The 27,743-nt window shown below is 39.6% G+C and overlaps 1 protein-coding gene across 5 annotated transcripts in view; it reads left to right on the top strand.

Moving 5' to 3' along the window:
- CACNB4 (calcium voltage-gated channel auxiliary subunit beta 4) overlaps nt 1-27,743 on the top strand; it is a 232,227-nt gene that overhangs the window by 195,789 nt on the left and 8,695 nt on the right. For all 5 annotated transcript variants that reach the window (XM_012779963.3, XM_012779964.3, XM_012779965.3 and 2 more), the window contains 8 exons: nt 1,676-1,806; nt 4,568-4,644; nt 6,150-6,169; nt 6,376-6,456; nt 7,722-7,780; nt 15,873-15,982; nt 20,492-20,643; nt 22,829-22,924. In XM_012779963.3, the coding sequence (XP_012635417.1) occupies nt 1,676-1,806; nt 4,568-4,644; nt 6,150-6,169; nt 6,376-6,456; nt 7,722-7,780; nt 15,873-15,982; nt 20,492-20,643; nt 22,829-22,924 (726 nt within the window). The remainder of the gene's footprint in view (nt 1-1,675; nt 1,807-4,567; nt 4,645-6,149; nt 6,170-6,375; nt 6,457-7,721; nt 7,781-15,872; nt 15,983-20,491; nt 20,644-22,828; nt 22,925-27,743) is intronic.

The raw sequence follows: 27,743 nt of genomic DNA, 5'->3' as shown, positions 1-27,743 counted from the left end.
ATATATATTCTATTTTTCTCTGAGCTAAGCAAAGCCTACTGCATGTAGTTGTTACACTTTAAAACTATATATATATTTACAAATATATATGTTTTAGATCAAAACGGGAGAGTTATCTTGTTTAAAACTGATAAAGATAATAAAGGAAGATTTTGGAATCTCATCTCTGGAGAGTTTAAAACATAAGATTGATATCTGTTTTCTAGAAATGACCTAACTGAAACCTTCCCTGAGGCAGGTGGCTTGGAGTAAATTGCTTTCTGTCATAGGATTCAGCAAATTTATAATTACAAATGAAATTTTGCTGAATCATCACATAAGCCCTATTGACAGAATCTCACCCCACATTGAAGCCACGACGGGGACTTGTGTCTCAAGTTTACAAGTCATGGGACTTTTTTGCGTGGAAATCCTGGTGTTCCTTTTGGGCTTCAGGCCGTGTGGAAATTACTTCCAAAATTCCACATACAAATATATAGTATGCTCAGACCTTGTAAGAGGAGACTTCTTTTTCTTCAAAGAATAAGATGGACCTTAATTTGCAAACCTGTATTTGAAAGATTATAACTCTTCCCCGGTGAGGGTAGACCACAGACAGTATCATGGAATTTTTACCTGAAAGCTTTGGACAAATAACAGACTATTGAATATATTTCATCTCAGACATACCTGTCTTGCTTTCCAAAGTTCATTTACACTGATGCATATTTATCCTTATAAAATCTATTCCTTAAGGACTGGCTAGGGCTTCTTGACAAGGATCAGAGGAATCCAAAGATTGGGGCAAGACATTAGTCTAAAGATTGGCAAACTACAGCCCACAGATTGAGTCTGGCCTGCCGCCTTTTTTTATAAAGGAAAGTTTTATTGAAACACGGACATACTCACTTATTTATCTGTGGTTTTGTTTTCACACAAAGACAGCAGATTCAGCTAGTTGCAACAGAGACCATATGGCCTGCAGAGCCTGAAATATTTATTATCTGGGCCTTTACAGAAAAAGTTTGCAGAACCGTGCATTAGTCCATGAACCTGCCTCAGATACACATACCGTGTTTCCCCGAAAATAAGACAGGCTCTTATATTTATTTTTCCTCAAGAAGACACCCTAGAGCTTATTTTCAGGGGATTTGTTTTTGGGTTTTTTTTTAAGTATGGTACAACAATCTACATTTATTCAATTATAGTTAAGTCGTCTTCTTCTGGAACATCATCCTAACTCTCCAAACCCCAAATTCCATCCTGAACTTCTTGCAACTCTATTTTCTTTAGAACCATTGGCTCCAATCTCTCATGTCGAGCAATAAAGCTCTCATGGGGCAGATGAGAAGGGCTGCTCGTCTTCTTTACCGCTCCATGACGAAATGCATGGGTTGTGCAGATACGCTGCGTAGCCACAGCCATCACTAGGTCTTATTTTCGGGGTAGGGCTTATATTGTGCTTATATTGCTTAGACATCCTGCTAGGGCTTATTTTATGGGTAGGTCTTATTTTCGAGGAAATACGGTGGTACCATAGTAACTTATAACATATTATAGTTTATATATTATATATGTCATATAGTATAATATCATATTATAGAAACAGTGTTTCATTTTTCTGGTCCGCTGAAATTAGTTAATAGAATGTGAAGATTGGTGAATTACTAATAGCAGTTTTATTTCTGAATTCCAGAAATATAACAATGATTGGTGGATAGGAAGGCTGGTGAAAGAGGGCTGTGAGATTGGCTTCATTCCGAGTCCACTCAGATTGGAGAACATAAGGATTCAGCAAGAACAAAAAAGAGGACGTTTTCACGGAGGGTAAGGTTCCATCCTTTATATGTATATATTTTTTGTGCAGGTAGGAAAATTAGGTGATATTTTCAAGTTTGCTTCTTAGGTTAAAAACATATGTATTCAAAGTAAAAGATACTTTCCCGGGTATGAGGTGTTTCTGAAATTGACACAGAGGTATCAGGTGGCTTGCTGTCCCCATTGCATACTGAAGCCCAGCACCACGGGAATCCATGCACAATTACGCAGTGGAGACCGTGTCCCGTGGCCTCAGCAAGCCTCCTTGGAACCCAAGCTTCCCTTTGTGCCAGTCACCTAGGACATCCTTTCTCAGCAGAGCAAGTGGGAAGTGACTTGACTCAGCACTCTGGCTCCTCATGGTTCCCTTTCAGAGTGTCCCCCGAGAGGGCACAGAATGTGATGGTGTATGCAGTTCCCGGCACTAGTAGCACCTTCTCCATCCCCGGCTTTTTGTGGCATCGATCACCTCCCGGCATTGGGGTGAAGATACTGTCTAGCTTTGATGCATCAGCCTCTTGTGAACGGGTCTAAGCCACGTAGATCTTACAGTGCAGGATTTAAAGGTCCAAGGAACCCAAGCAAAGCTGGAGAGAAGAGAAATCCGTATCATGCTGGGCCCCCATACATTGTGTTGCAGCCCGCACTAGAGCACAGATGTGATACGTGCTAGGATTTTTTTGAAAGCCCTGAAATAGAAGCAGCTCTTCTCTTGACCCTCAACCTCCGTTTTCTACAGGACACTTTATATTTCAAAACCTCCTCTGTTCTTTAGAGGCCCTTTTGCTTTTGTTGTAATGGGAACCTCTCCAACAGTAATAGATCACAAAAGTATAGCTATCCCCACTTTAATTATTAGTATTTTTTAGTATATAACATGCCTAAACTATTATTAATTGTTAATCCCTCTTGTTCCCTCTTCTCTGAATTTTTTTATCTTCCATACTTTTCCTTAAACACACTGGGAACACATACTCCTGCCTCAGGGCCTTTGCATTTGCTGTGTTCTCTTACTGGAACCCTTTCCTTCACGTTTTCACCAGGTCACGCCTTCATCTGCTTTAGATCTTTGTTAAATACCACCTTTCCAGGGACCCCTTTCCTGCCAACTGTATTTAAAATTGTACCCACTCTCCTTCCCTGCACTTCCTATCCCTTCTGACTTAGTTTTCTCTGTTGCACTTATTACTCTCAGAAATATTATATTAATATACTTACCTGTTTATCTTGTTTGGTACAGTTTGAGCATCTGTAATCCAAAAATCCCAAATCCAAATTGCTCCAAAAGGAAACACTCATTGGAGCATTTTGGATTTCAGACTTTCAAATTAGGGATGCTCATCTGGTAAGTATGTAATGAAATATTCCAAAATCTGAACAAAATCTGGAACCTGAAACACTTCTACTTTGGATAAGGGATCTATTTTGGATAAGGGATGTTCAGCCAGTACTGACATCTCCCACTGGAATATGACTCAGTAAGGAATGGAATTTGGTCTCCTCCTACCCACTGGCCCTTGCCGCTGTTATATTCCTAGCTTCCAGAACAGGGATGCACAATCAGTATTTGTTGAATAAAATAATAATTGAATGATCATCTCTTCCAGAGTTTTATAGTTATTATAATTATTCCATAATACCATTATAGTCATGTGTCACATAACGACATTGTGGTCAATGACAGACTGCATATATGACAGTAGTCCCATGAGATTATAATACTGTATTTTTACTGTACCTTTTCTATATTTGGATATACAAATACTTACCATTGTGTTAGAATTGCCTACAGTGTTCAGTACGGTAACATGCTGAACAGGTCTCTAGCCTAGGAGCAATAGGCTATATACCTCACAGCCTAGGTGTGCAGTAGGCTATACCATGTAAGTTTGTGCAAATAGACTCAGATGTTCCCACAATGATGAAATCACCTAATGACACATTTTCTTCAGTAAGCATTGCATGACTGGCTATACTTTTGAATTAAAAAGCTTACCTTGTGGCAGGTGCAATAGTAAAGCCAAGAGCTCACAGACATGCTTATATTTTATCTTTATACCAACCCTGTGAGATAGAGCATCTCCTATAGATGGGGAAACTAAGACTCAAAGATGTGATTTCACACAACTAGTAAGTGGCAAGTCTTGGATGGGAAATAGGATTTTTCTGACTATAGGGATCATACTGTTAAGCACTAAAAGGGAGGGACGCAAGGGAAGTGGAAAGGCGGCAGCTCGGTGGCCTCTGTGGGCTCCTGGGAAGCTTCCAAAACACACATGAAGAGACCAGTGTTGATGATCTTCCATTCTGGGTCACAAATAAAATCACTTGTGACCAGTTCCTTACGGCTAATTCTTAACTCAGACTCCCACATAATCGTTTTTAAGAAGCAATGGTTTCTCCAGGTCTTCTGGCTTGTTTTGAGCTGTGCCCAACATCTGACTGGCACATTGGTGATGGGTGTTAGGCGAGCAGGCAGTTCACAGAAACATTCCCGCCAGTGATTCTTTTGCCTAATTTCTGCACTGAAAAACTAGAAGAGATAATTTTGCAAAATATTTCCGGATCCCAGTTCATTCCCCACTTTCTCTGAGAAATGAGGTCAAAGAAAATATTTGGACAGACAGATTCTTGAAGTTCTTCTCTATAGCAGGATTTGGTGTGTTTTGAATTATTTAGTAGGATTGAGGCCAAAGAAAACTTTGTACTTTTAAGTTCTATTTTCAAAGAATCTGGGGAGTGAGTCTTAAGTTCCTTTTCTATATCCTAGGAAATCAAGTGGAAATTCTTCTTCAAGTCTTGGAGAAATGGTATCGGGGACATTTCGAGCAACTCCCACATCAACAGGTGAGGGTTTTAGTTAAACTCTTTTTAATGGAATGTATTCCTTTTTGAACACACATGCAAGTATTTATACTAATTTGGAAACGATTTAAGGGTTTTTCTATTTAATATTTCATTGCTTATTTGCTTTCTATGGTAATTTTACTTGATTTAAAGAGTTCTAATGGTACTAAAAATTCAGATCATTCTAACAGAATCTTGAAAAATTTTATTTACCCCTTAGAGTCACTGACTACCCATTGTATAAATCAATCTGCAACAAGAATATTATTCTACCCGAGAACCCAACAGACTTTAAGATGGTGAGGGCCCATAAAAAAGACAAAAATATGTTAGACTCTCAAGAAAATGCTCTGTTTCAGTCTCCATGTGAAACTTTGGGGCTATGGAGGCTGGGAGGGTTAAAACAGAGAATGAGGCAGGGCCCGGATGAGGTATGGCCTCATTTGTATCTGAACAGCAGACAACTGGGTCCTGGAATTAATGGTCATGAAGGGACAGTGGTGGCCTAATTGGGACTTGTGGTGCATTTGGAAATTATGGAGGGATTCATGCAGGAATGTTTCTTCCACCTCTTTCCCAGAGTCCCACAGGCTAATTTCATTCTGGCCCAGAACTGCTACTGCATTAGGGCATCCAGTGTCCTGAGTGCCAACTCCAATTCCATTACCAATTCAGAATGGCAAGTCCAAGGTTTCATTCTGGCCTCCCATGACAGGAAACAGGATTGGCTCTGGAACAATTCTAAGCATCCGAGTCCCTCCTGATCTCAGGGCACTGAACCAGACTAGGTCTCTGAGTTGCCCCCAGACAGACTGGACCTGCTTGGGTGGCCACAAAGCCACTTTAAATCAGATATTGAGTATATTTTGCCTCATTCCCATTTTTTGGACACTCAGGACACTGCAGTTCTTTGCTATTACAAACAGGAAAGAACAGGAATCACTGGTTATAAATTTATTCGAAATTTAAAAGCAACATAGTAGGAAAAAAATGGGGCAATGTTTTAGAAATGGACAAAAATTCCAAGGGACTGCAAAATTATCTCATGGTTCACCAAAGTTCCATATACAAAATTAACTAATGATTGAGATGATAGTCATTTTTTTCCCCCGAAATTGTTTTCCTGTTTCCTTTTATCAAACTGTATTTGTTGAACTTCTTCCCAGCCACACTGTGCTGTGTCTAGCACAGGGACAACCCATGGTTAAGGGCTGGCCCGGAACTTCCAATGTTGGTGTGAACTCCTGTCTACCACCCCTGCCCAGCACAAAGTCAGGATATAAGGTCATTCATCCAGGAAGGAAGTTGTCTGTTTTCCATATGTCTTTAAAACTGACATGTCTAGAATGAAAAAAAATAGAGCAGAGCTCTACAGAATGGGGGATAGGGAAGTGATAAAGATAATCACAGGGACAAATGGGGACATTCTTCCATCTTTTAAACTCAGGATACTGTCATTTACAGAGATTACGTATTTTGATATGGCTCTCATTGTTGTCTTTTAGCAAAACAGAAGCAAAAAGTGGTAAGTTATGTTTCCTTTTTAAATCTACCGTTAATGTTCCCATACATCCATGCCTGCAGTGCTCCAGGCCAGTAACCCAAATGGCCGTAACATAAGGCATGAGCCTCCTCGGTGGGGACCTGTGGTGACCTGAGAGTTATGAATGTTGTGGCTGTTGAGGGGCGCTCGGCCTCACCTTGTCACGTGTGTCAAATCATCTCTTTCAGACGGAGCACATTCCTCCTTATGATGTTGTGCCATCCATGCGCCCGGTGGTGTTAGTGGGGCCGTCCCTGAAAGGTTATGAGGTACAAATACCATCTGTTACTCTTCCGTTCTTGATCGAGGACCCAGGAGACAGTCGTTCCGGCGCTTGCTCCTCCGGGGTCTGTTTCCGTACCGGGACTGACGGCAGCCAGCTCTCAGGATGTGAAGGCGGGTGGTACAGTGTGGGACTCCGGTGGCCCTTTGCCCTCTCCTTCCTCTCTTGCACGCTTCTCATCTGTTCTGTATTACATTGCGTAGGAAGAACTCCCTCTCAGTGTTTACAATGGGGAATTCTGGTCAAAGATTTGCTCTGCATTAAATTCAAAGAAAACGACTTTATCTGTTTTGACCATTCCCATTATTATGAGAAACAACAGAGAATGAACAGCACACGGGAACATATAAACAATCTCCTGGCAAACCTAACCCCTCAAAGCACCAACAAATCTCACCCTGCTGGGTGCTCAAGGTGATGGCATATTCCATCACCCGTTTCTCTGCTTACTGATTTTAAAGGACACATAGAAAAGAAGCCACTAAAAACATTAGTGAACTTTGGAGATTTAATGAAGTGATATCGTATAACCAGGAAAAGAGTAGCGACTTAGATATACTACATTTCGGATGTTGCTATTTGACTTTGTGCTAGCATGGATAAAAACAGGGGGATGTGACATCAAAATCAAGGTGGGCAACCCTCCAGGGCACATTCCCACTGAGCTAGGACAATGTCTGGCACATAGTAGGCACTCAGTACACATTTGTTGAATGAATTAATGAATCTCTTTGAGGCAGATGTAAGAATCCTCTCTCTCTCTCTCTCTCTTTCTCTCTCTCTCTCATTCTGTCTTTCTCTGAGTTGGAAATGTCAGAGAGATGAGCAGGAGAGTGGTCTACACAACCCCAGCCCTGGGCATGGAGAATTTTCCCCAACATGCATAGACCAGCAGGACAGCTAAAGCCCAGGGCTGGCCTCTGGCCTCTAGCTGCTCCTCATTGGAGGCGAGCATAGCTCAGGCGTGTCAAGGATGGCCAGTGACTGTGTACAAAGCCAGCCTGTTTTCTGCTGGCAGCAGTGGGAAGGGGGAGAGGGGGAGAAAAACCAAGGGGGAAAATTAGCAATTGCACAGGATTACGCATGAAAAACACCTTCCATGCTAACCTCCCCCTAGGAGCCGACTGGCTGTGATAAGGTCTTTCCTCATTCCTAGCGCCCTTCCCTCCCACCTCTCTCACTTTTGACTTCTCTCTCTCTCTCTCTCTCTGCGTGTGTTTGCCTCATTCTTTTTTTCTCACCTCTGCAAAGGTAACAGACATGATGCAGAAAGCCCTCTTTGATTTCCTGAAGCACAGGTTTGATGGGAGGTGAGACATATAGATGTTTTTGTATTTTTATTTTCCTTTAACCAAACATGTATGATAAATTGATTTGTGGATCTATGTTTCCAGAGATTGCAGAAGTGCTCTAATTAAAAGTTAACTCAGTATTCTTGGGAAGAATATAATGAAAGAGCTCTGAAAATATGAAGTATAGCATTGAATCCCCAAGGGAAAAAGCGCCTTGAGAAGGAAATAAGCCATTTGTTTTATTCAAATGTATGTGTCTTTATTTTCTCACTTATTAGTGAATTCATACCAAAATGGTTTTTATAAAAAATGTTGATTAAAATATATAACATTTTTGATGAATATGGTGGCTTGCTGGTCAAGCCAGGTAATATTTGGGAATTTGTGTGTGTGTGTGTGTGTTTGTGTGTGTCGAATGAAGGTATCAAGTACTGAATTTCCACAAAAGGAAGTGTGTGAGAATTGTTTTCATCATAAGCCTCCCAAAGTGACTATTTTGTAGGAAATAATACTTATTTGGGTGTTTAGTTCTGGGTTTGTTTTATTAGAAATGACTTTGTTATCTTTTTTTTTAATCTATTTTGTATGTATCTTGCTGTGACTCATCAATATAGCTCAGTCTTTAGTCATCCAATAATTTTAGTTTTGTGCAAAATGTCTAGAGAGAGTTTCTGTGTTTTTCAGAGAAAAATCCATATTGACTCAATCCTAAATATTAAGCTCTTTCATAATGCAGAATGCACTCCAAATAAAATAAACACATGAAAAAACCTGAAAACTTACCAACATATAGAAAATTTAAATAGTTGTATATAGAAAAGTATGGGTAAATGCATCCAATTTATCACCTTAAGTACACTAAATAATTTAAAAATGTAAAAAAAAAAAACTTCAAGTAGATTTTAATAAATTGGTATTTTAGGAAAAAAGTGAACATGACAATGTTTTAAGTATAAATTGTACATATTTGTCAAAAGAAAAGCCTTCTGTATAATCGTGTTAAAAATATTCATTAGTTTTAGGAACTATATACAAAGAAAATAAACTGGGATTTTAGTTCAAAAACTAAGAATGCTTCTGTGCTATTATGTGAACTTTTAAGTTCATTAGACCTGAAGATGTATAATGATTTAAACACAATGTTATTTTTGGCCACTTAACATTCTGAGGCAGGTGTTCTTTGACTGGGAGGGAGGGTAGAGAAGGGGGAGGGGAGGATTGGGCAAACAGTTTATTCCACTGGTCACTTGGGGCCCTTCGCTGGGGGGTGGAGGGGGAGGAGAGGTTGGGAGGTGATCTCTCCAGTGAGCTGGTCAGGGAAAGGAACTGCCGGGCCTGGAGGCAGTGCACATCATTTCTCACGTTTCATTGGTTAGGACTTGGGCTGAGCAATACAGTCTAGCTAACTACCCAGAAGAAAGAGGAGATAGATTTTGTTGAACCAATGACAGTCTCTGCCACATTCATCTCGTGGACATAAAGGGCTTAATAAGAAAGACATGTGCTTATCCCATCCCACTCTTTTTTAAAAAAAAAGATAGGCATAGAATGAAGTAGATTCAAAGAAAGCAAGTGGAAAGTACTGAATACTAGAATCTTGGAGTTGGAAGGAAATGTCAAAGTTCTTCTAGTCTCATCTCCCCTTCTGCAACAACCACAATCAGATGACCTGCTTGTGTTTGAAAACTTATAGCTATTGGGAATTCACTTCCTCAAAAAGCATCACAAAGAAACAACTGAACTCTGACTCTTTAACTTAACAGTATTGGTCTTGGTCCTGCCTTCTGATGGTCTGGGCCAGAACCCTTACCCTCATACAGCTCTCTGTGGATTGAGGGCAGCCAACACGCATGGCCCAGTCTTCTGCATCGTGTTTGCACGTGCACTGTGCCTTCAGCTATGCTTGGAGTCAGTGGTCCAACTTGGGGTGTCTCAACCCAAGGCAGTTTTTTTTTTTTTTTCTTCAGGCAACCAATATGACAGAACCAAGGCAATTTTGATCAGTGCCTCATCCTCCGGCCCCATAACAGCCCTCAGTCTGAACTAATCTCTCATCCCATAACACAGCCTAAGTTTGTGTTAGATTGTTTTGGTCCCCACATAACATACTTACAGACAGCAGTGTTATCAAAGGTTTGAACTGTGGAAAAGAAGAAAAGATTTCTGACAGTTTAGCAAAGAGAAAGTGAGTGGCGTAACTACTGCTTTTAAGAATGAAGACTCTGATGTTCTTCCTCTCTCCTGAGGCCCAGAAAGAGGAAATTTACTTAATTGTAACAGCGGAGACTTGTCTTGAATCAAGTAGAATTGTCTGCATTGATCACTGTATACACACTATTGAAGTTGGTTTTAATAGAAGTAGAATGAAACTTTTAATGCCAGGTGTTCATAGGATCTGATGACACGGCAGAAGGTCTGGAGGAAGAATTCATCAGCGGCAAAAGTAATAGCTGGAGACAGAGACTTAGTGCCCTGGAGAGATCTGATGTATGACAGAGTTAGAGAAAGATAGATATTAAAGGTGAGGGTAAGAGTAGACTTCCTTTTAAATATTGAGAGGCCATGCAGCAGGAAATCAGTAATGAGTTCATTGGTAGAGTATATGTGGTGACTTTGATAAGAAAGAGGAAATTCACTGATAGCTTCACACTCATTCTGACATGTCTTCGGCATGGGGAATATCCTTATGTTGGAGCTATGACAGTCTGCTGCATTATGTTCCACCAATTAATAAAAGGAGAGAAAACAACAAATAGTCTTTAATTGAAACCAGCCAAGAGAACAATTACATGGAAGGCTTTAGCACAGTGATGCAACATAAACAATATGTTCTAATGGAAACCTACTCTGTGTTTCGTTGGCTGTGAATACTGCAGGTTAGGGAAAATAATCAGGAGAAAGTCCTGTTATTTTCCAGAAAGTGTTAAGAAGGGATCCACTGGCTGTAAGAGGCTTTCTTCTTCAATACTGCTTTTCAGATCTTGGTTAGAAAATATTACAACAAATTGGATTAAAGTCCAGCAGCTTGACTACTGCAGAATCATAAACTTGGGGTTGTTTTGATACCTGAGAAATGACTTGAGTCAGCTTAGAGCTATTTATTATTATAAAAATTAACATGTATTACTAACTGTAATATATGCAAGAAAAATGAAAAGCACGACACTAAACAGTTCCTGAGGGCCCTTTGTGTATGTGAGTATCCACATGCAGTGATGATTCCTGTGCACAGACCATAAACTAAGTGAACCCAAGAAGCACCAGCCCACCCAGGACACAGTGGATATACAATGGGCTCAGAGCTTTTCTCTTCATTTCACACCACAACCATTAATTAGGGAATCATCCTTTTGGATTTGTTCAGCTGGTTGAATCTGCCATTCAGAGGCTGAAGAGCAAGTGGTTAAACCAACTGCAGTTTGTTGATCTATTCTAACCATTTCAAATCCCAAAACAGTTGTTACTTTAGGCTTTTTGACAACTGGATCAGATCAGCTCTATCATTTATTGGATAGTTTGTAACTGACATGACTGCTCAAAAATCCTAGATGAACATCATGTAACCTACACAGATAGGATATTAAGCTAAAGGAAGCTATTGGCCAAGGAACATGTAAAGGAAAAAACAAAAGGGGTTTGAGAAAGAATTGAAAAAAAAGAAGCTAAGAATACAACTTAGGAACTAATAGAAATCAAAGAGATAGTGTTTATTTTTAAAAGGAAGTGGAAACAATTGGTGCTATCATAAAGCAGCCAAGCCATGTAAAAATGAAAACAATTTGTAATTGCAGTCACCAAATGGAAAGAGAGCAGTGACTTGATTGTTTCCTAATCAATATTATTCTCTTATAAACTCCTGCTGTTTTCTATTCGACTACCAGCTCATCAGTGGGCATTCAAACACTATTGATAATTAAACACTTTAATGTCAAACTTGAATATTTAAATTAGTAGGCTCGGATTCCAATATGTCTGACCTAATTCTTCCTCCTACATTTCACAGACTCTGGGAATGGGAGAGTTCATGGTAGACTGCTAACTTTTGTGGATAGGCTATAAGGAAACTATCTCCTTCAAGTCTTCAAATCTCCAATAATAATAGTTTGCCTTGTATTCATTATATATGTGCCTGTCAACATAGGACATTATGAATAACTATTTCAGAAAGCACTTTTATATGTTACCTTATTTGCTCCTAATGAGATAGTTATGACAAAGCCACTGTTGCCTTTTTATTGATTAGGATGCTGAATCTAAAAAGATGGAATGACTTGTCCATGGTCATGCAACCACCAAGAGAAAGATCCAGGAAAATACTCAGTTCTTCTGTGTCTTTCATTCGCATTTTCCTGACAGTGCACTCTTCTGTTCTTTGAAACACTTTTCCCTCTTATTACTAGAAATTTTAAAAAAGTTATTGTACTGACTGGGCTACATATTAGATGTAGCAAGGATAGAGTACAGAAGGATCTTATAGCTGTGATGTTAGCAACATGGAAATACCAATTAATTTTGAATGAATGTATCATAACAAAGTATCTTTCCACAGAAATAGTATAAAAAACTAATACTCATCGCTCTTGATGGATTGCAGCAGTTATGATGAATTCCAAAGTGGAAATAAGCAATGGTTGGGGTTCAGATTTACTGGTTTTAGGGAATGGTTTTTGCTTATTTTCAGGGACATTTATGGCTACATCCAATCTGCTGAACTCCTATTAGTCTTTTACCAACTGGCCAGTAACTACTAACACTTGTCACAGAAAGGTTTCCAAGGGAATTTTTAGAGATAGATATGGAACAAGATGCACAGGAGTGCTTAAAGACAATTGTTGTTCTGAATATAGCACGAAAAGAAGTAGAAAGAGGATACCACTTTAAGTAAAAACAAAATGTGTATAAGTTAGATAGCATTCAATTATGAATATATTTACTTTTCTAGGGAACCTTTTATAAAAAAAGAATTTGGGGTGTTGGTTTTTGATAATAGTAATAATCTTTGCATAGAAAAGAGAAATTTCTATTTTGTCTTGTTGAAGGGTTTCTAGAGTGCTATCTCACTTCTCCTGAGGTCTGTGTTATGTGTGTGTATTTTTATTAACAAATAACGTGTATTAGAAAATTAACTTGTATTTTTATTAGCCAATAAAATATAAACAAGAACACCTTATTATCCACACCTTTTCCTCTATTTTTGAAATATGTTAAGTGGTTGTTTTCTATATTTTGTTAAACTTTAGTTGTGTTTGAACATTGCTTTGTAAAAGTGCTTTTAAAACTCAGAAAAAAATAAGAAGGTGCATCTGTTGATAATCCCTTCATATTTTAAGAACCAAAAGCCATTTGCTTGTATAGAACTAAAAAAATATGATTTTCACTTAAGCAGAAAAGAATCTTTGGGCCTTCCAAACATCATTATTCGAGCAAGTTGAATTCTGTCCCTAAACCTACCCACTCATCTCCAGTATTTGGATTGCTCTGGAACATGACTCTATGTTTCAATCCAGCAGCTCCATTTTTAAAACAAACAAACAAGAAACCCAGAAACACGAAAATAAACATGAAAATGTTATTCTGTAAAGAAAAGGAGCTGCCTATGAGATTTCCTGCCTCCCAGCTGCAGTGGCCAACTGAGTAATGGAGACTCAGCTGTGGGCTTCAACCAGCCTCAACCTGACTTAAATCCTGACTGTCTCAGAGCAAGGCTAAGACTGACTGTGTATCTGTGCTTGATGACTTGGCTCGTATCTGGAGATTGGGGGTCTCTGGAGAAGAAAGTGGAACTGAAAGAGAATTATGGGGTCAGGTGACTGAGCACTGACCTGACGCTGGGGCCTGGTTTGGAACTGCTTAGCCTGTGGCTGACTAACCACATGCAGCTTCTCATCTGGGTCTCAGTTTCCTTCTTGGTGAAATGAAGAAGTTTTTACACCAGTGTTTTCTAGTGTTTTTTAGCAGTTGAACAACTTTTTACAATGAAATCAGATATAAAGCTCCAATGTAGAGAAAACAAAAATGAAGGCTGGACGTGGTGGCTCATTCCTGTAATCCTAGGACTCTGGGAGGCTGACGTGGGCGGATCGTTTGAGCTCAGGAGTTCGAGACCAGCCTGAGCAAGAGCGAGACCCAATCTCTACTAAAAATAGAAAGAAATTAGCTGGACAACTAAAGAAAAAAAATATATACACACACACACACACACGCATATATATATATAAATTAGCTGGGCATGGTGGTGTATGCCTGTAGTCCCAGCTACTCGGGAGGCTAAGGCAGAAGGATTGCTTGAGCTCAGGAGTTTGAGGTTGCTGTGAACTAGGCTGATGCCACAGCACTCTAGCCGGGGCAACAGAGTGAGACTCTGTCTCAAAAAAAAAAAAAAAAAGAAAAAGAAAGAAAGGAAAGAAAGAAGGAAGGAAGGAAGGAAGGAAGGAAGGAAGGAAGGAAGGAAGGAAGGAAGGAAGGAAGGAAGGAAGGAAGGAAGGAAGGAAAGGAAGGAAGGAAGGAAGGAAGAAAGAAAGAAAGAAAGAAAGAAAGAAAGAAAGAAAGAAAGAAAGAAAGAAAGAAAGAAAGAAAGAAAGAAAGAAAGAAAGAAAGAGAGAGAGGGAAGAAAACAGAAATGCAGAGGTGTCTGCCTGGCATTGAAGGGGCAAAGCTGGAGCCCCACTAACTCCGCCTCCCTTTAGTGCTCAGAATGGTCCCTGAGGTGTTTCTGCAAAACCCATGGTTTCTGCAGAAGACTATTTGAAGATGCGTCAAGTAATTATGAGGGCCTAAGAATTTTAAAAGTTGAAGAATTTAAAACTTCCTGACCACCTACAGTTTATAAATACAATGGTACAGACAAGCAATGCTTTGCCTTAAAATGGCACCAGAACTTTTGCACAGCCTGTTGTTTTAAAGAAGTAATTTCCAACCATCTGTGAAAAGGACTATTTAAAATTCTCCCCAGGGCTTTGGGTCACTAAAGTTGGTAAAGAGTTTCCTGACAGTGTTGTCCAAAAACAGGTGTGAGATGATGTACGAATCGATAATTGTTAATAACTCTTTCCTCTTTCCTACTCCAACCCCCCAAGGAGTTTGGAAATGGAGGAGAATGGGTGCACTAACTGAGTATAAAAGGGAAGGGGTGCTGCTTTTCTTGTCTCCTTTCTGGGAATTCTGCCAAGCTGTGAAGATAAGGATAGAGAAAGGCCTTTGGTGGCAGTAACTGGATTAGAGAGGCAAAGTTTGAATTCTACAGACAGATAATAATCGGAAGTTGAGCAATCCCAGTTTCAAATAAAGAGTTTCAAAATTGTAAGTTCCAGATGTTCTCATTTGATAAATCATATGCAAATAGACACTCTTCTCCACTTATTTGCAGTGTCTTCACTTTATTCTTCTCTTGCACGTCTGCAGGATACTTTCAAACTCATTAAAATCCTGGCACGATACTCACATTGCCCTCAACTAAGTGTCTTATGACTGCCCACCATATGCATTCAAAGTCACATGCAGATGTGCTGAAGAATCCTGGGCCTGCAGAAAAGAAACCATATTTTTCACATTCTTACAAATGAAGCGTCCCTTTGGGCCTGTGAGGAAATGGCTCATGTATCGTGAATTAATTATTGAGTACAAGACATGCAACTTAGCCACCAACTGGTTGGTTGTCTTTGATGAGGTTTCCCCCTTTAGCCAGCAGCATTGAAATGCCAGGGCAAAGCACTGGTAGTTCCTGAAGGTCTTGTTTAAGAGCAAATCAACTGTGAATTGTGGGGAAATTGTATTGCTGCTTCCTAGAAAGAGCATGATTTACTTATATGTTTTGGTTCTTTCCTGGTGTGGTGTGCATTATAAAGGGAATTCAGTAAGTCAGGCCATAATGGAGGAAAAGCATTTTCACTGGAGTAGTTTTTTTGTTAAATGGCCAAAACTATCCTCCATTCTGCTCTGCTTGTATTTCGATACTAGCCAAAACTTGTTTAAAATACATGTAGCTGATGTTTATTATACTGTGGTTCCACTGTAGTATGTAAATTGGTTATTAAGTGCTGTGGTTATAAATCACTTGGAGAGCCCCATAACATTTTTACTGGCTTGTTCTGTTCTGTGTTCCTATTCATAGGATATCAATAACAAGAGTGACAGCTGACATTTCTCTTGCTAAGAGGTCTGTCCTAAATAATCCCAGCAAGAGAGCAATAATTGAACGTTCGAACACCCGGTCCAGCTTAGGTAAGATGTTCAAATGTGGTACTTCTCCAAGCTGTGATTACAGACCGGGGTGACACATGGTGCATTTGTGAATGTCTTTTCCAATTTGCTCCCATTCTGAATGGGGAAGCGCTGATCAATACCTAAAGACAATGCTAGACATGGACAAGAAGGAAGCAGAGTCTTGCAGCAGCCGGAGCCTGCTCTCTCTCAGCTTTAGGCAATTAGCTAATTAGTAGTCTGGTGGGAAGAATCCTCAACGGGCTCTCCTAGACTTTTGCTGCCTAACCACGGGAAACCACTCATCTCTGCTTCGCCTGCGCTTCTCAGTGAGGCTAATGATATCTGTCATAACTGAGTCACAGCTGACATGAAAGGAAATGAGATATTCAGCCTGCTCAGACCTTTAGAAGAAAAAGCAGACAATGGTGTTCTTAGTATTGCTTCTGTGGCTAGCTGGTAGTATGCAAAATAGTCACATTGTTAAGTATAAATGGAAACCATCATTAATAACATGCAGGCAGTTTAAACATGTCTTTTCTGGCTACCAGTCGGAAAGCATCCTAAAATTCACCATGATGGAAAAGAATAAAAAGCTGTAAGTGATCAGCCCCATCAAGGCATAGGAGAGCAGGGCTGGGAGGAGGAATCCTCGTGCACAGGAGTGAGTTCATGCTGCTGGTGAATCGCTTTGTTCATCTGGAAATCCTGTCGGTGGTCTCCACAATTGCTAAGAGTGGTGTAGTCCACTCACAACTTCTGAGGATTCTCTTTTGCATTCACATTCTGAGGGCAACTTGTTCTAACTAGGAAAGATAGACAGGGATCTTCCGTGCCACTACATTTTTTTAAACTATTGAGATGAGCTCTGTGGATGGCAGAAAACGTAGCAAATTAGGGTTTCTAAGATGGAGTGCATGCCCGAACATCCCATCAAGAATCCATTGGCGGCTGTGCCTTGACTTGAGCCAAGGATTGTGCAAGTTGTAAAGAAGACACAAAGTATTGTTAACATCTGTGTTTCCCAGTGTGGGATTGGCACGTGGTAATTGCCAATAAATATTTGTTGGATGGTTGCCTTGTGGAAGAGTGCTAAACCAAATGGAATTATACCATTATACCAAATGGAATAATGGTCAGTGCTTGTGAGGGAGGATCCCAGAGATTAGTCGTTCCTTCTTTAGTCCTGTATTTAGAGCCTTCCACACACAGAGTGAAAGATTCTCAAAGGATTTTGACCTTAAGGAGGTCACAATGGCAGTGTTGATGGTGAATCAGATTAGGTAACTGACTAAAGTCAGACATCATAGCTGACAAGGATGTTCAATTAGGTTGAAGATTTCTCAAACAAGTATCTATTCTCTTCTCTCCTGTCTTCCACTCTCTTTCTAACTCCTCATAGTGTCTTTGGCTTTTAACCACTCCTTCCTCTGATGTTTGATGAGAGGCTAAAAGACACTTAAAAGCATAAGCTAGGTTGCCTGACTCCTGCAACTATTGGTACCTCCCAAGGGCTTCATGGATATTCTCTGAAGTCTTTCCTTGTAGGCTAGTCAGTGGGGTTAGTGTAAATACTGAGGAAGAAACAAAGTAGATCTCAGTTTATGGTTCATGATTTTTACCTTTACTCTGTAAGTCATATGCCCACTACTATTATAGTTAATTTAATGGCAGTCTATTTTAATAACCATTGTGTGATCTACATTTGTCCATTTGTCTGCATGTTGATGCACATTTGTAGATTCCTTCATCAAATGTTTATTGAACACTTGTTATGTGCCATGCATTATGCTAGACTTTGGAAATACAGACATAACTAAGACACAGTATCTTATCCATGGGCAAAGAGAAAGAAGGGACAGATGATTAAAATACTCTCTGACAACAGCATTATGAACAAAGAGCTAGGGTATAAAGAAGTAGGGTAGGAGGTAAGCAATGTGTGAAAAGACTCCACAGAAGTTATATTTGAGCTGGTTCTTCAAGACAGACAAGAATGTACGAAGACATTGACAAAGAAATGTATGGTTGAGAAACAAGTAGACTTGTGCATAGCACACTTAGAAAAGGGGAGTATGAGTGTGGCTCGAGAGTAACAGAAGAGACTGGAAAAGTAGACTGGACCTTTGCTAAAGAGACCTCCAAAATAGATTTCATGAAATGTTAATTTTACAAGATATTAATAGTTGTTACATTCAAAATGTTTTCCATGGTCAAATAAATTGGAAATGACAAATTAAGGAGACTCTTTAGGAGCTTTTAAGATATGAAAGGTAATGCATGTTCGAAATTCTAAGAGAAACTACTACAGTAGGCAATACATCCATCCTTTGCATAAACCCCCCTTCTTTCCATAGGGTATCTTATAAGATTACTGTTCTAGGGTACTCACTTTGGGAAATGGTGCTTCAGGCCCTAGGGAGCCATTGAAGTATTTAATGCATGGGAGAAATATGTACAGATTTAGGTATCAGGAAGATTATCAGTGACAGATCTTGGAAAGAGGTAGACCCAGATCAGTAGTGGTCAGCTTATAGAAGTCTTTATTGAGGTCCTCCAGCAACATAGTCCATGACCTCCCAGGGCTTCATATGACTAGAATAGGGTTATAAGGAAACCTGCATTGGAACCCCTCTAAGAATCAGTCTGGGGAGCCAAGATTGTCTGGTTTGGTTGAGATTTTTTTCTTTAAAAAATAAGCTTATGTAGATAAATATGCCTGTCTTTTCCTCACATGTAAAATTTACTTATTACATCCTGTGTACATATTATCCAAATATTGGGCCCAGCCCAGCATTTAGTGTTACCCTTGCATCCTCCTTTCGGGCTTGCTCTGCCCACACACCTCTCTGCTTATGTCAGAGTGCTGGTTGCCTAAGAGTTTCCTCTTGGTTAACAGTAGGTGTGCCTGTCCCTTGCTTCTGTCAAAAACCATACTTAACCTCATTGTTGGAGCAGAGTAAATAAGGCCCAGGTATTTCTGAGTTATTTACACAGTGACTCAGAGTGCCTTCAGGATTCCTTGCACCAGGGCAGTTCACTTTGCCTCACTGTCTTTTTGCTGCCTCAGAAAATATTGTATTCAGATTTGAAGCTTACAACAATATAGACTTGTTCCAGCATAGTCCTGGCCAGGAGCTCCCTTAAAACAGTGACGGTTTAATGAAAACAGCAAATGGAGAGCACACCCCAACATCCTGATGCTGAAACTTACTACAATAAAAATTGACTTTATTTTCCAAACTTCCTTCCAAAGGAAAAAAAAAATTCTTAACTGTTTCTGACGTGTGAGAAAAAAAGGACAGATATGTTTATTATTACTAACAAATTTAAAATATGATTTCAGAAGAATTTGGCAAATAAGCCTACTTGTCCAGTTTCTTTACATTGATGTCCTGAAAGCTAGTCACCTTTCAAAGCAACATGACATCTTTCAGGTCATTGGTACTAGGTAATGGCCTCCCAGCCACTGTAGGCCATCTTTAAAATAATTTAAGTCAAGTGATTTTGTCCACTCTGTGTGCACTGGACCAGATTACAACATTGTTAGGTCACACCTATTGCCCCAAAATAAAAGTAAGTAAAAAAACAAAACAAAAATTATCTCTCCTGAAAATTAAATAGTCTAATTAAAACTTTGGGCATGACCCAATAAATTAGGTGATTTATAAAATATGTACAAAACTTTTTTTGTATTTCTGAAAGTCATATTATGTTTTGATAATTGTTTTCCTTTAAAAAAAAAAGTAGCGGGATTGCTTCGCACATTTAAAACAAGTCAATTTTTCATTTGACCAGACTCAAATGCACAGTTTTGGGTGACTTGGCTGTTACATTCAGCCAAATAGATATGCATCTAGATGCATTGCAGCATTTTAATATAATTGGCCTTACTTTTGTTTTTTTTAAAATGCTGAAAATAATTATGCTTTAGAACAAGTCCACTGGCTCCAGTCCTTAAATTCAGCCAGACTTAGTAATATGCTAATTGTAAGAGTAGACCCAGAACATTAACCAGGAGTGCAAAAATATGCGTATCAATCAAAACAGGTGAGTTGTGAGGTTTTTTACAAAAAGCATATACACAAAAGATTAATATATCACATATGATAGAAATATTTCAGTGTCATTTATTTTCCATGTGATGTTGCTTTGCACATGTATTTCTGTTGTTTCCTAAATGTGGTTTCAGCTTCTATAGCTAAAATGAAAGTTCTTTAGAACAAAGCAAAATCAAAAACAACACAAAAAACCACCATAGTTATATAAATAGCTAAATATTAGGTTGAGTGTAAGAAGCAAATCAAGAGAGGCATCTCAGTTTTTTTCACCAACTTGTTTTATGCAAAACTGAACCCGTCTCTCTCTATATTTAGAAAAGATCTTAAATTAGACAGGACTATGAAAATTCAAAATGTCTTATTTTGCAACATAGACAAGACAAACATATCTGAAAGCATACTATTTCTTTTAAATATAAGAACTAATTAATAAGACTAACCAAGACCTATTTATTATTTCTCTTTTCAGCGGAAGTACAAAGTGAAATTGAAAGAATCTTTGAGTTGGCAAGATCTTTGCAACTGGTTGTTCTTGATGCGGACACCATCAATCACCCAGCACAACTTATAAAGACTTCCTTAGCACCAATTATTGTTCACGTAAAAGTCTCATCTCCAAAGGTAATTAGCTCATTTCTGTCTTAAGGATTAGAAGCACATTTCTTTTGAAATATTCCTTGCTCTGTGTTTTTTTGTTGGCGGGCAAAGAGAACGTCTTGTTGAGACTCTGTTGATGGGCACATTTAAAAATTTTCACAGTGTACAGATTCTGAGAATTTCGAGATAGCAAATAAAAAATATAATAGTCTACTCCTTCAAGAAGCTTATTGACTACTGCGGTTCCCAAACCATACAGGTATACAAGTGTATAACAGAAACAAAAAATTAAGAATGCTGAGGAAAAGTAGATTCTGGCTTTTCATAGACTATAGGTTCTATTGGTAAATTTCATGGGTAATATTGATTCTTGTATCACCAATATTCTCTCCCTAGTTGAGAGACTACATAATTCAAGAAAGGTATCTATATTAGTCATATATAAAATAAAATATCACTGTGTAGACATCTCTTATGGAAATGTTACAGACCCTGCCATTTGTGCTTAGGTTAGGTCCTTTGAGGAATATAGCTTATTCCATGATTAAGCACAATGGAAAATTTGCCATGTATCGTTATGCCATTGGGGGAGGTAAAAATAAAAATGAAACGGCTCCAAATCAATTTCTTTTGACTTGGGTGTTCTTTCATTTTAAAAAAGCGATGATGTTCTAAAAAGTTAATATGAAATAGATACCCTTGGGAGGTACTATCTTAATCAGCAGTGCCCAACCTTTTTGGCACCAGGGACCAGTTTCACGGAAGACAGTTTTTCCATGGACTGGGGATGGGGGGATGGTTTGGGGATGATTCAAGCTCATTACATTTATTGTGTACATTATTTCTATTATTATTACATTGTAATATAGGATGAAGTAATTATACAACTCACCATTGGCTGGGGATGCCAATCTTAATAATCAGTCTCTTTTCAGTGACTCCTAGAATGTATTTTAGTGCTTACATGCAAGTTCTCCTCTCATGGGTGGAGAATGTCCGAAGAATTGTGCCCTTCTCCAAAGCTTCTGAGGTTCTCAGCCTTCCATCTCTCAGACAATGCTTGTGTGCAGTGCACTTGGGACTCCTGACCAAGCCAGGGCCTTTAGAGAATCAGTAGATGGATTGAAATTGTCTTGACCAACTGGACCCAGAGCTGCTGGGGGTGCAAGCACCCTTCCTAGCAGTGGAGAGGAGATTGGCTCCTCCCACTGTCCATGACACTATGGTGTCCTTAAGTGCAGGAATAGGGGCTCTCACAGACCTGTGTGCTGGGGTATCATAGAGCCTCATAGATGAATACCGTTTTGGGGGATGGGAGGGCCAGAGCAGATGGAGTATATGGCCAAATGCAGTTACAGCAGTGGCCAGAAGATAGATATATCACTGGTTTATAGGTAGCTATGTACCAAAGCAGATATTTTACCTAGATTTCCAATCATGAAATAGTCTGATTAATGTAAAATGAAACTGGAATGGGTCATTAATTATCAGTGACAAAAAGGGCCAAATATGTACATGACTGTCATATTTATCTGACATGGAGATAGTGAACCAAAATATTACTCAACATAAATGACCTGTTATGGCCAAGCATGGCAGCTCACAACTGTAACACTAGCACTTTGGGAGGCTGAGGTGGGAGGATAACTTGAGCCCAAGAGTTTGAGACCAGCCTGAGCAACGTAGCAAGACCTGGTCTTTACAAAAAAGTTAAAAAATTAGGCAGGTGTGATGGGGCACGCATATAGTCCTGGTTAATCGGGAGGCTGAGGCAGAAGGATCGCTTGAGCCTAGGTGTTTGAGGTTGCAGTGAGCTATGATGACACTACTGTGCTCTAGTACTGGCAACAGAGCAAGACTTGTCTCAAAAAAAAAAAAAAAGAAAAGAAAAGAAAAAAACCTAGTACAGACCAGTCCCTCCATTTTTGCAAAGCTCTCTTTGAAATCTGTAGGTAAAATAGGGGGTAGAAACTCAGGATTCCACTAAGACTTTATACAGAGCTAGAAGAGCATGAACATGTCAAATCCAGTATAACTGAAAGCCAGTGTAGGTGGATGACATCATTGCAGGCTTATAAATGTGGTTTGTCACCCTATATTTTTTCCCTACTATTACTCAGGGCTACGCAGACCATTAAAAAGATCCTGGTTTATTTATTTTTCTTTCAACTCATTGATAATACCTCAGTTTCATGTCTTCTTCCATCAGGTTTTACAGCGGTTGATTAAATCTAGAGGAAAGTCCCAGAGTAAACACTTGAACGTTCAACTGGTGGCAGCTGATAAACTTGCACAATGCCCCCCAGTAAGTATAATCATTTTTCTCTTGATTGTTCTTGGTTAGTTGGAAGAGGGTGAATTTTTTTTTTCCATATTAGCTTTGTCATTCTTATTCTAGAATGACGGTGATGATGGTTTGTTTGTCATAAATCTAAAGGACTTCTTGGCACAAGCTGCTTCTGTCGTTTTGGTTGTACTCAGGCATCCAGAACTGGATGGTGTTTGCCTTGTGATAAGCAATGAATTTAGCGTCTAGTGTCTGCCTCCTTATGCTGCCTTAACTACCTTGCAAACACTCAGCAAACCACTTAGCATCCGACCTCCAGTCACGTGGACACTTGTAAGAACATAAAAGAACAAAATAAAACATACCAATTTGACTTTCCCTTTAACTTTTCCGCCAGAAAGTTCTGCCAGGCATAAAAGATTCTGATGTTGAAGGTAAAGAATTGATTAGAATTGGAAGAGCCCCGTGGTTATAGCAGATGACAGGTTCAGGGTGGAATGAGGCGAGGAACTGAATGATAGCAACTCTTCTCCTGGTGCCATTGCCAGGAGACTGCTGCTGGGTCAGAGGCCAGCACTGGGGGTGGGAGGTGAGGTGGGGGAGGGGACTGCTCCCACGTGGCACCGGGTCTCCAGTGGCCAGCGTGTCTCCATGTGCTCCACTGACTTACTATTTCTGTGCCTATGTTTCTCTAAAGGAAATAACTGTCTTTCTTACTCAATTGAATCACTAGATTGTTTCATATACTTGTGTAGGATTGTTTATGCTCTGTGGAATCATAAAAATCCAATTCGAACGTTCATAGAGGCAACACAGCATAGCTGTTAAAAGCACATACTCTGGAGCCAGAGGCCTGGGTTCAGATCCACACTAAGTAGTTATGTAATTATGGAAAAGTGCTTACTTTATGGGATTGATGTAAGGTTCCAATGAGTGAATATGTGGTAAAGCTCTTGGGGCAGTGGCTGACACATAAGAAGCACAGTCTAAGTGTTTCTGTTATAATTACCGGACACACTTTGCACTATACCATGTCTGGTCTGTTAGACTCTGTAAGAACCTGTGCCTCTCTGGTTCACTGTGGTATCTCACTTCCCTATCACAGTAGGCCCATAATAAATAGTTGTCGAATGAGTCAAGGATATGTAGACAATGAAAGTAATAATGCATTTTTTGATTAGATGCTTACAATGGGCCCACAGTATGCTAGATGCTTTACATAATCTCTAATCCTCACAGTTACCTAGTAAAATAGGCAATATTATCCCCATTTTATAGTTAAGGCAACTGAAAACAGAGGGATTAAATGACTTTCCTAAGTTTATACAGCAAATTAGGATTAGACCTAGATCTATCTGGCTCCAAAGCCAGTTACCTGCCCTCCTAACCCCATGTGCCCCTACATACACACACCTGGTTACCTACCCTGTAGGTAACCTGGATAGCTTCGAGTGTGGACAACTATGTTAAGAAGTTTAACTTCACATTGCCTACTGATGAAGTCCACTTACGCAGTGGAATGTAAGATTAAAGCACTGAGCAGCTATAGAAGGATGTATTACCCAGCCCCTGACCTGACCCTGTAACACTTCACAGTTGATGGAAGATGATCTTTATTGTAAAGCTACCAAAAGCCAGGAACTATTCTATTATCTCCAATTTTTAGAACAATCTTATAAGGATGGTTCTATCGGTTTGGTCTTCTGGGAAGCAGACACCTAAATGGAATTAGAAGTGCAGGAGATTTATTGGAGAAAATGTCATCTTTTCATAAGAATAAATTTATTAACATTTATTCCTGATAATTACTAGAGAAAATACTTGTATCTTATTAAAATTGAGGTATTTTAGCTGTTGAGAGGGTTTATCATTGAGTGGTTTTTCATGCAGTACAACTTGTTACATCTGAAATAGCTGGGCCTGGTGCAGTGGCATGTACCTGTAGTCCCAGCTACTCGGGAGGCTGAGGCTGGGGATTGCTTGAGCCCAGGAGTTAGAGACCAACCTGGACAACATAATGAGACCTTGTCTAAAAAAATTGCTGTTTGGAATGGCTGGAACTAAGAAAATATATGTGCATACAGAAATGCAGGTTTTACTGTGAGCTACCTTAGGATTTGTACCTGGGTCAGGGATTTCAAATGGCCCCATAGCTGGAAAGACAGCCTTGCCCTATCCTTATCTCAGTAGGATAAACACTTCCTTGTTTTATATATTTGGTCAGAAAACCTGAAATTTTAAACAAGCTGTCTGGATAGGTAAGATTACTTTGTACTTAACTTAACATTTTCTATGCACTGTTTACTTTAGCAAACATGTTCACTTGATATTGCATGAATAGCAGTTGTAATGCTAAGAAGGAATCATATACTCTATTTTGGCACATGTGGAGAAATCTTCAGATTATAAAAACCAGTAGTCATCTTAAAATGTGTCTGCATTTGTCCCTACTTTACTTCAAGACCATAATTATAATTGTCATCCAAAGATTGTTGATCACTGTGTCATTTTAATTCCTTTAGGAGAATTTGCAACTTGCTTAATTTGCCACTGTATCTCCAGTCTGAAAAGTCAGCAAATCACACTGGCAGAGTCTCACACTGCTCAGAAATTAAAGGCAACAGTTTTTGGAAAGGGAAGTCTGAAAGAGCACTGAATAAAGTTAACTCTCTGTAGCCAGAAGAAAGAATCCTAGATTCAGGGAATATGAGGGCAAAAGGGGACTTTTAAGAGCACCCAATAGTATTTCCTGGAGTATGTTGTTTACAATATGGGTTCCATGTGATGTCGACAGGTGTTATGGGAAAAGAGCCTTGATACCAAAAATGTTTGAGAAAACACTCCTGTAAACAAAGGTAGTCTGGTTTCTTTACTGCAGAACCCTGAATATGCTAATGTGTATTTTATAGGACATATAGGACATATAGTATGCAGTGCCAATAGGACATATAGTATGCAGTGCTTCCCCTAAAATATGACTATGGAGTATCCTATGGGTCTAGTGTTTCATGGAATACTCCTAGGGAAAGACTGATCCAGTCCAATTTCCTCATTTTAGAAATGAGGGAACAGACCAAGAAAGATGAACTGGTTTTCCAAAGGGCATATGCCTTGGTCACAGTCAGTGTAAGATCTCTGTTTCCTAGTCCAGCAAGACTTTAGATGGTGACTGGCAACAGGTTAGTTATATATTCTCCCTGTGAGAGAATCATGGGTTTCATAGTTAAGGCTTTTTCTAGAAGAGAGGTCAGTAAACTTTTTTTAGTAAAGGGCCAGATAGTAAATATTTCAGGCTTTGTGGGCATATGGTTTCCTTTTGCAAAACCACTCAACTCTGCCTTTGTAACAGGAAAGCAGCCCTAGACAACGTGTAAACAAATGAGCCATATTTCAGTCAAGCTCCGTGGAAGCAGGAGGCAAGCCTGATTTAGACAGCAGACCAAAGTTGCCACCCAGGCCAACGTCGTGGCTCTCTATTACTGTGCAATAAACTACTTCCAAACGTAGTGACTCCAGACAACAGCCACTTTGGTGGTATTCAGCGGGCGGCTAACCTGGTCCCTTAGCAGAGATGGCTAAAAGGCTGGGCTCACCCAGCTCTCCTCCCTCTCTGAGTAGTGCGAGGGTCTTTCCATAGGCTCTCTCCAGCAGGGATACGGCATTTCTTGCATGGCAGCTCCCAGGCTCCAAGAGCAAGGATTCCAGTCTCTTACAGCCTGGGCTTTCCTACCAGCATAGCATCATGTCCACAGCATTCTGTTGATCAAAATAGTCACAGAGGCTCTCCAGATTCAAGGAGAGGAAACATAATCCTCTATCTTGATGCAGAATGTCAAAGAATTTGTGGCCATTTTCAGTTTGCCATAGACAGAAAGATGAGCTGGGAGATGGGCTACTGGCTTGTTTACTCTGGAAGAAGGAGGATTTTCCTCTCATTGCCCAGTCTGGATTCATAGTGGGAAAAAAAAAAAAAAAGATGGGATGCAGACAGATAGGGGGCTTATGGGACTAGAACCTGCAAACCCATCTCATATTTTTTATATGACCAGCCAGGTTTTGTATTTGCAGTATACATCCATACACTGTATTTTTAGATTTCATTTTGCTTCTACCAGGTGTTGGTACCCTTTTGTTCTTCAGAGAAGTTGAAAATAGGACATTTTAAGAAGGCCAAGTTCAAATTGCCCCAGTATGATGGTAATAAGAGCTACATAATGCATGGTGAGAAAAGCAGAGAGACCGACAATTGAATACATAAACGAAATGTAATCCTTTAATCCTACTTGGTTACAATCTGGCTTGTGTTACCAACAGCTGACCCTGTGGCTCTTGGAGCCGAGCAATGTTTTTTTGTGTGTAAAATGACATCGGTCGCTCTCCCTGTAAGAGGGGAACTCATCTCCTCGGCAGAATCTTGCAGGCCTCTAACATTACAATAACTATAGTAGTTCTCTTCTATCCGTCATTTCCCATTGCTGAGCAGACTCAGATTTATTCTGTTGAACCACAGACCTCTGAAGGGAGTGGTAGTGCCCAGTATCCTTCATCCCTATTGCTCTCGCAGCAGTAATTTTCCACTGCTCTCTTCCAGTAATTTTATTTAAATTATTTAGAATCATGTAGATTTACCCATCTATTTGAAGTGCCCTCCACAATGGTGCATTCATTATTCACTGCCCCTGGATGTCCACAGTTTTAATTCCTAACACTGCTTTTGAAAAGCAGAGTAATTGATTTCAGATGTTCCCTTGAAACAAGACCACAGGGATCCGGTTTCCCTCTCAAGCAAAGGGGACTACACCTTTTCCAGGGGTTTCAGCCACACGACTTGGATATA

This window comes from Microcebus murinus, chromosome 8, assembly GCF_040939455.1.
Source record: "Microcebus murinus isolate Inina chromosome 8, M.murinus_Inina_mat1.0, whole genome shotgun sequence".
NCBI classification, from domain to species: domain Eukaryota; kingdom Metazoa; phylum Chordata; class Mammalia; order Primates; family Cheirogaleidae; genus Microcebus; species Microcebus murinus.
The sequence above is the reverse complement of the archived record's forward strand: the minus strand, read 5'-3'. Positions and strand labels throughout refer to the sequence as shown.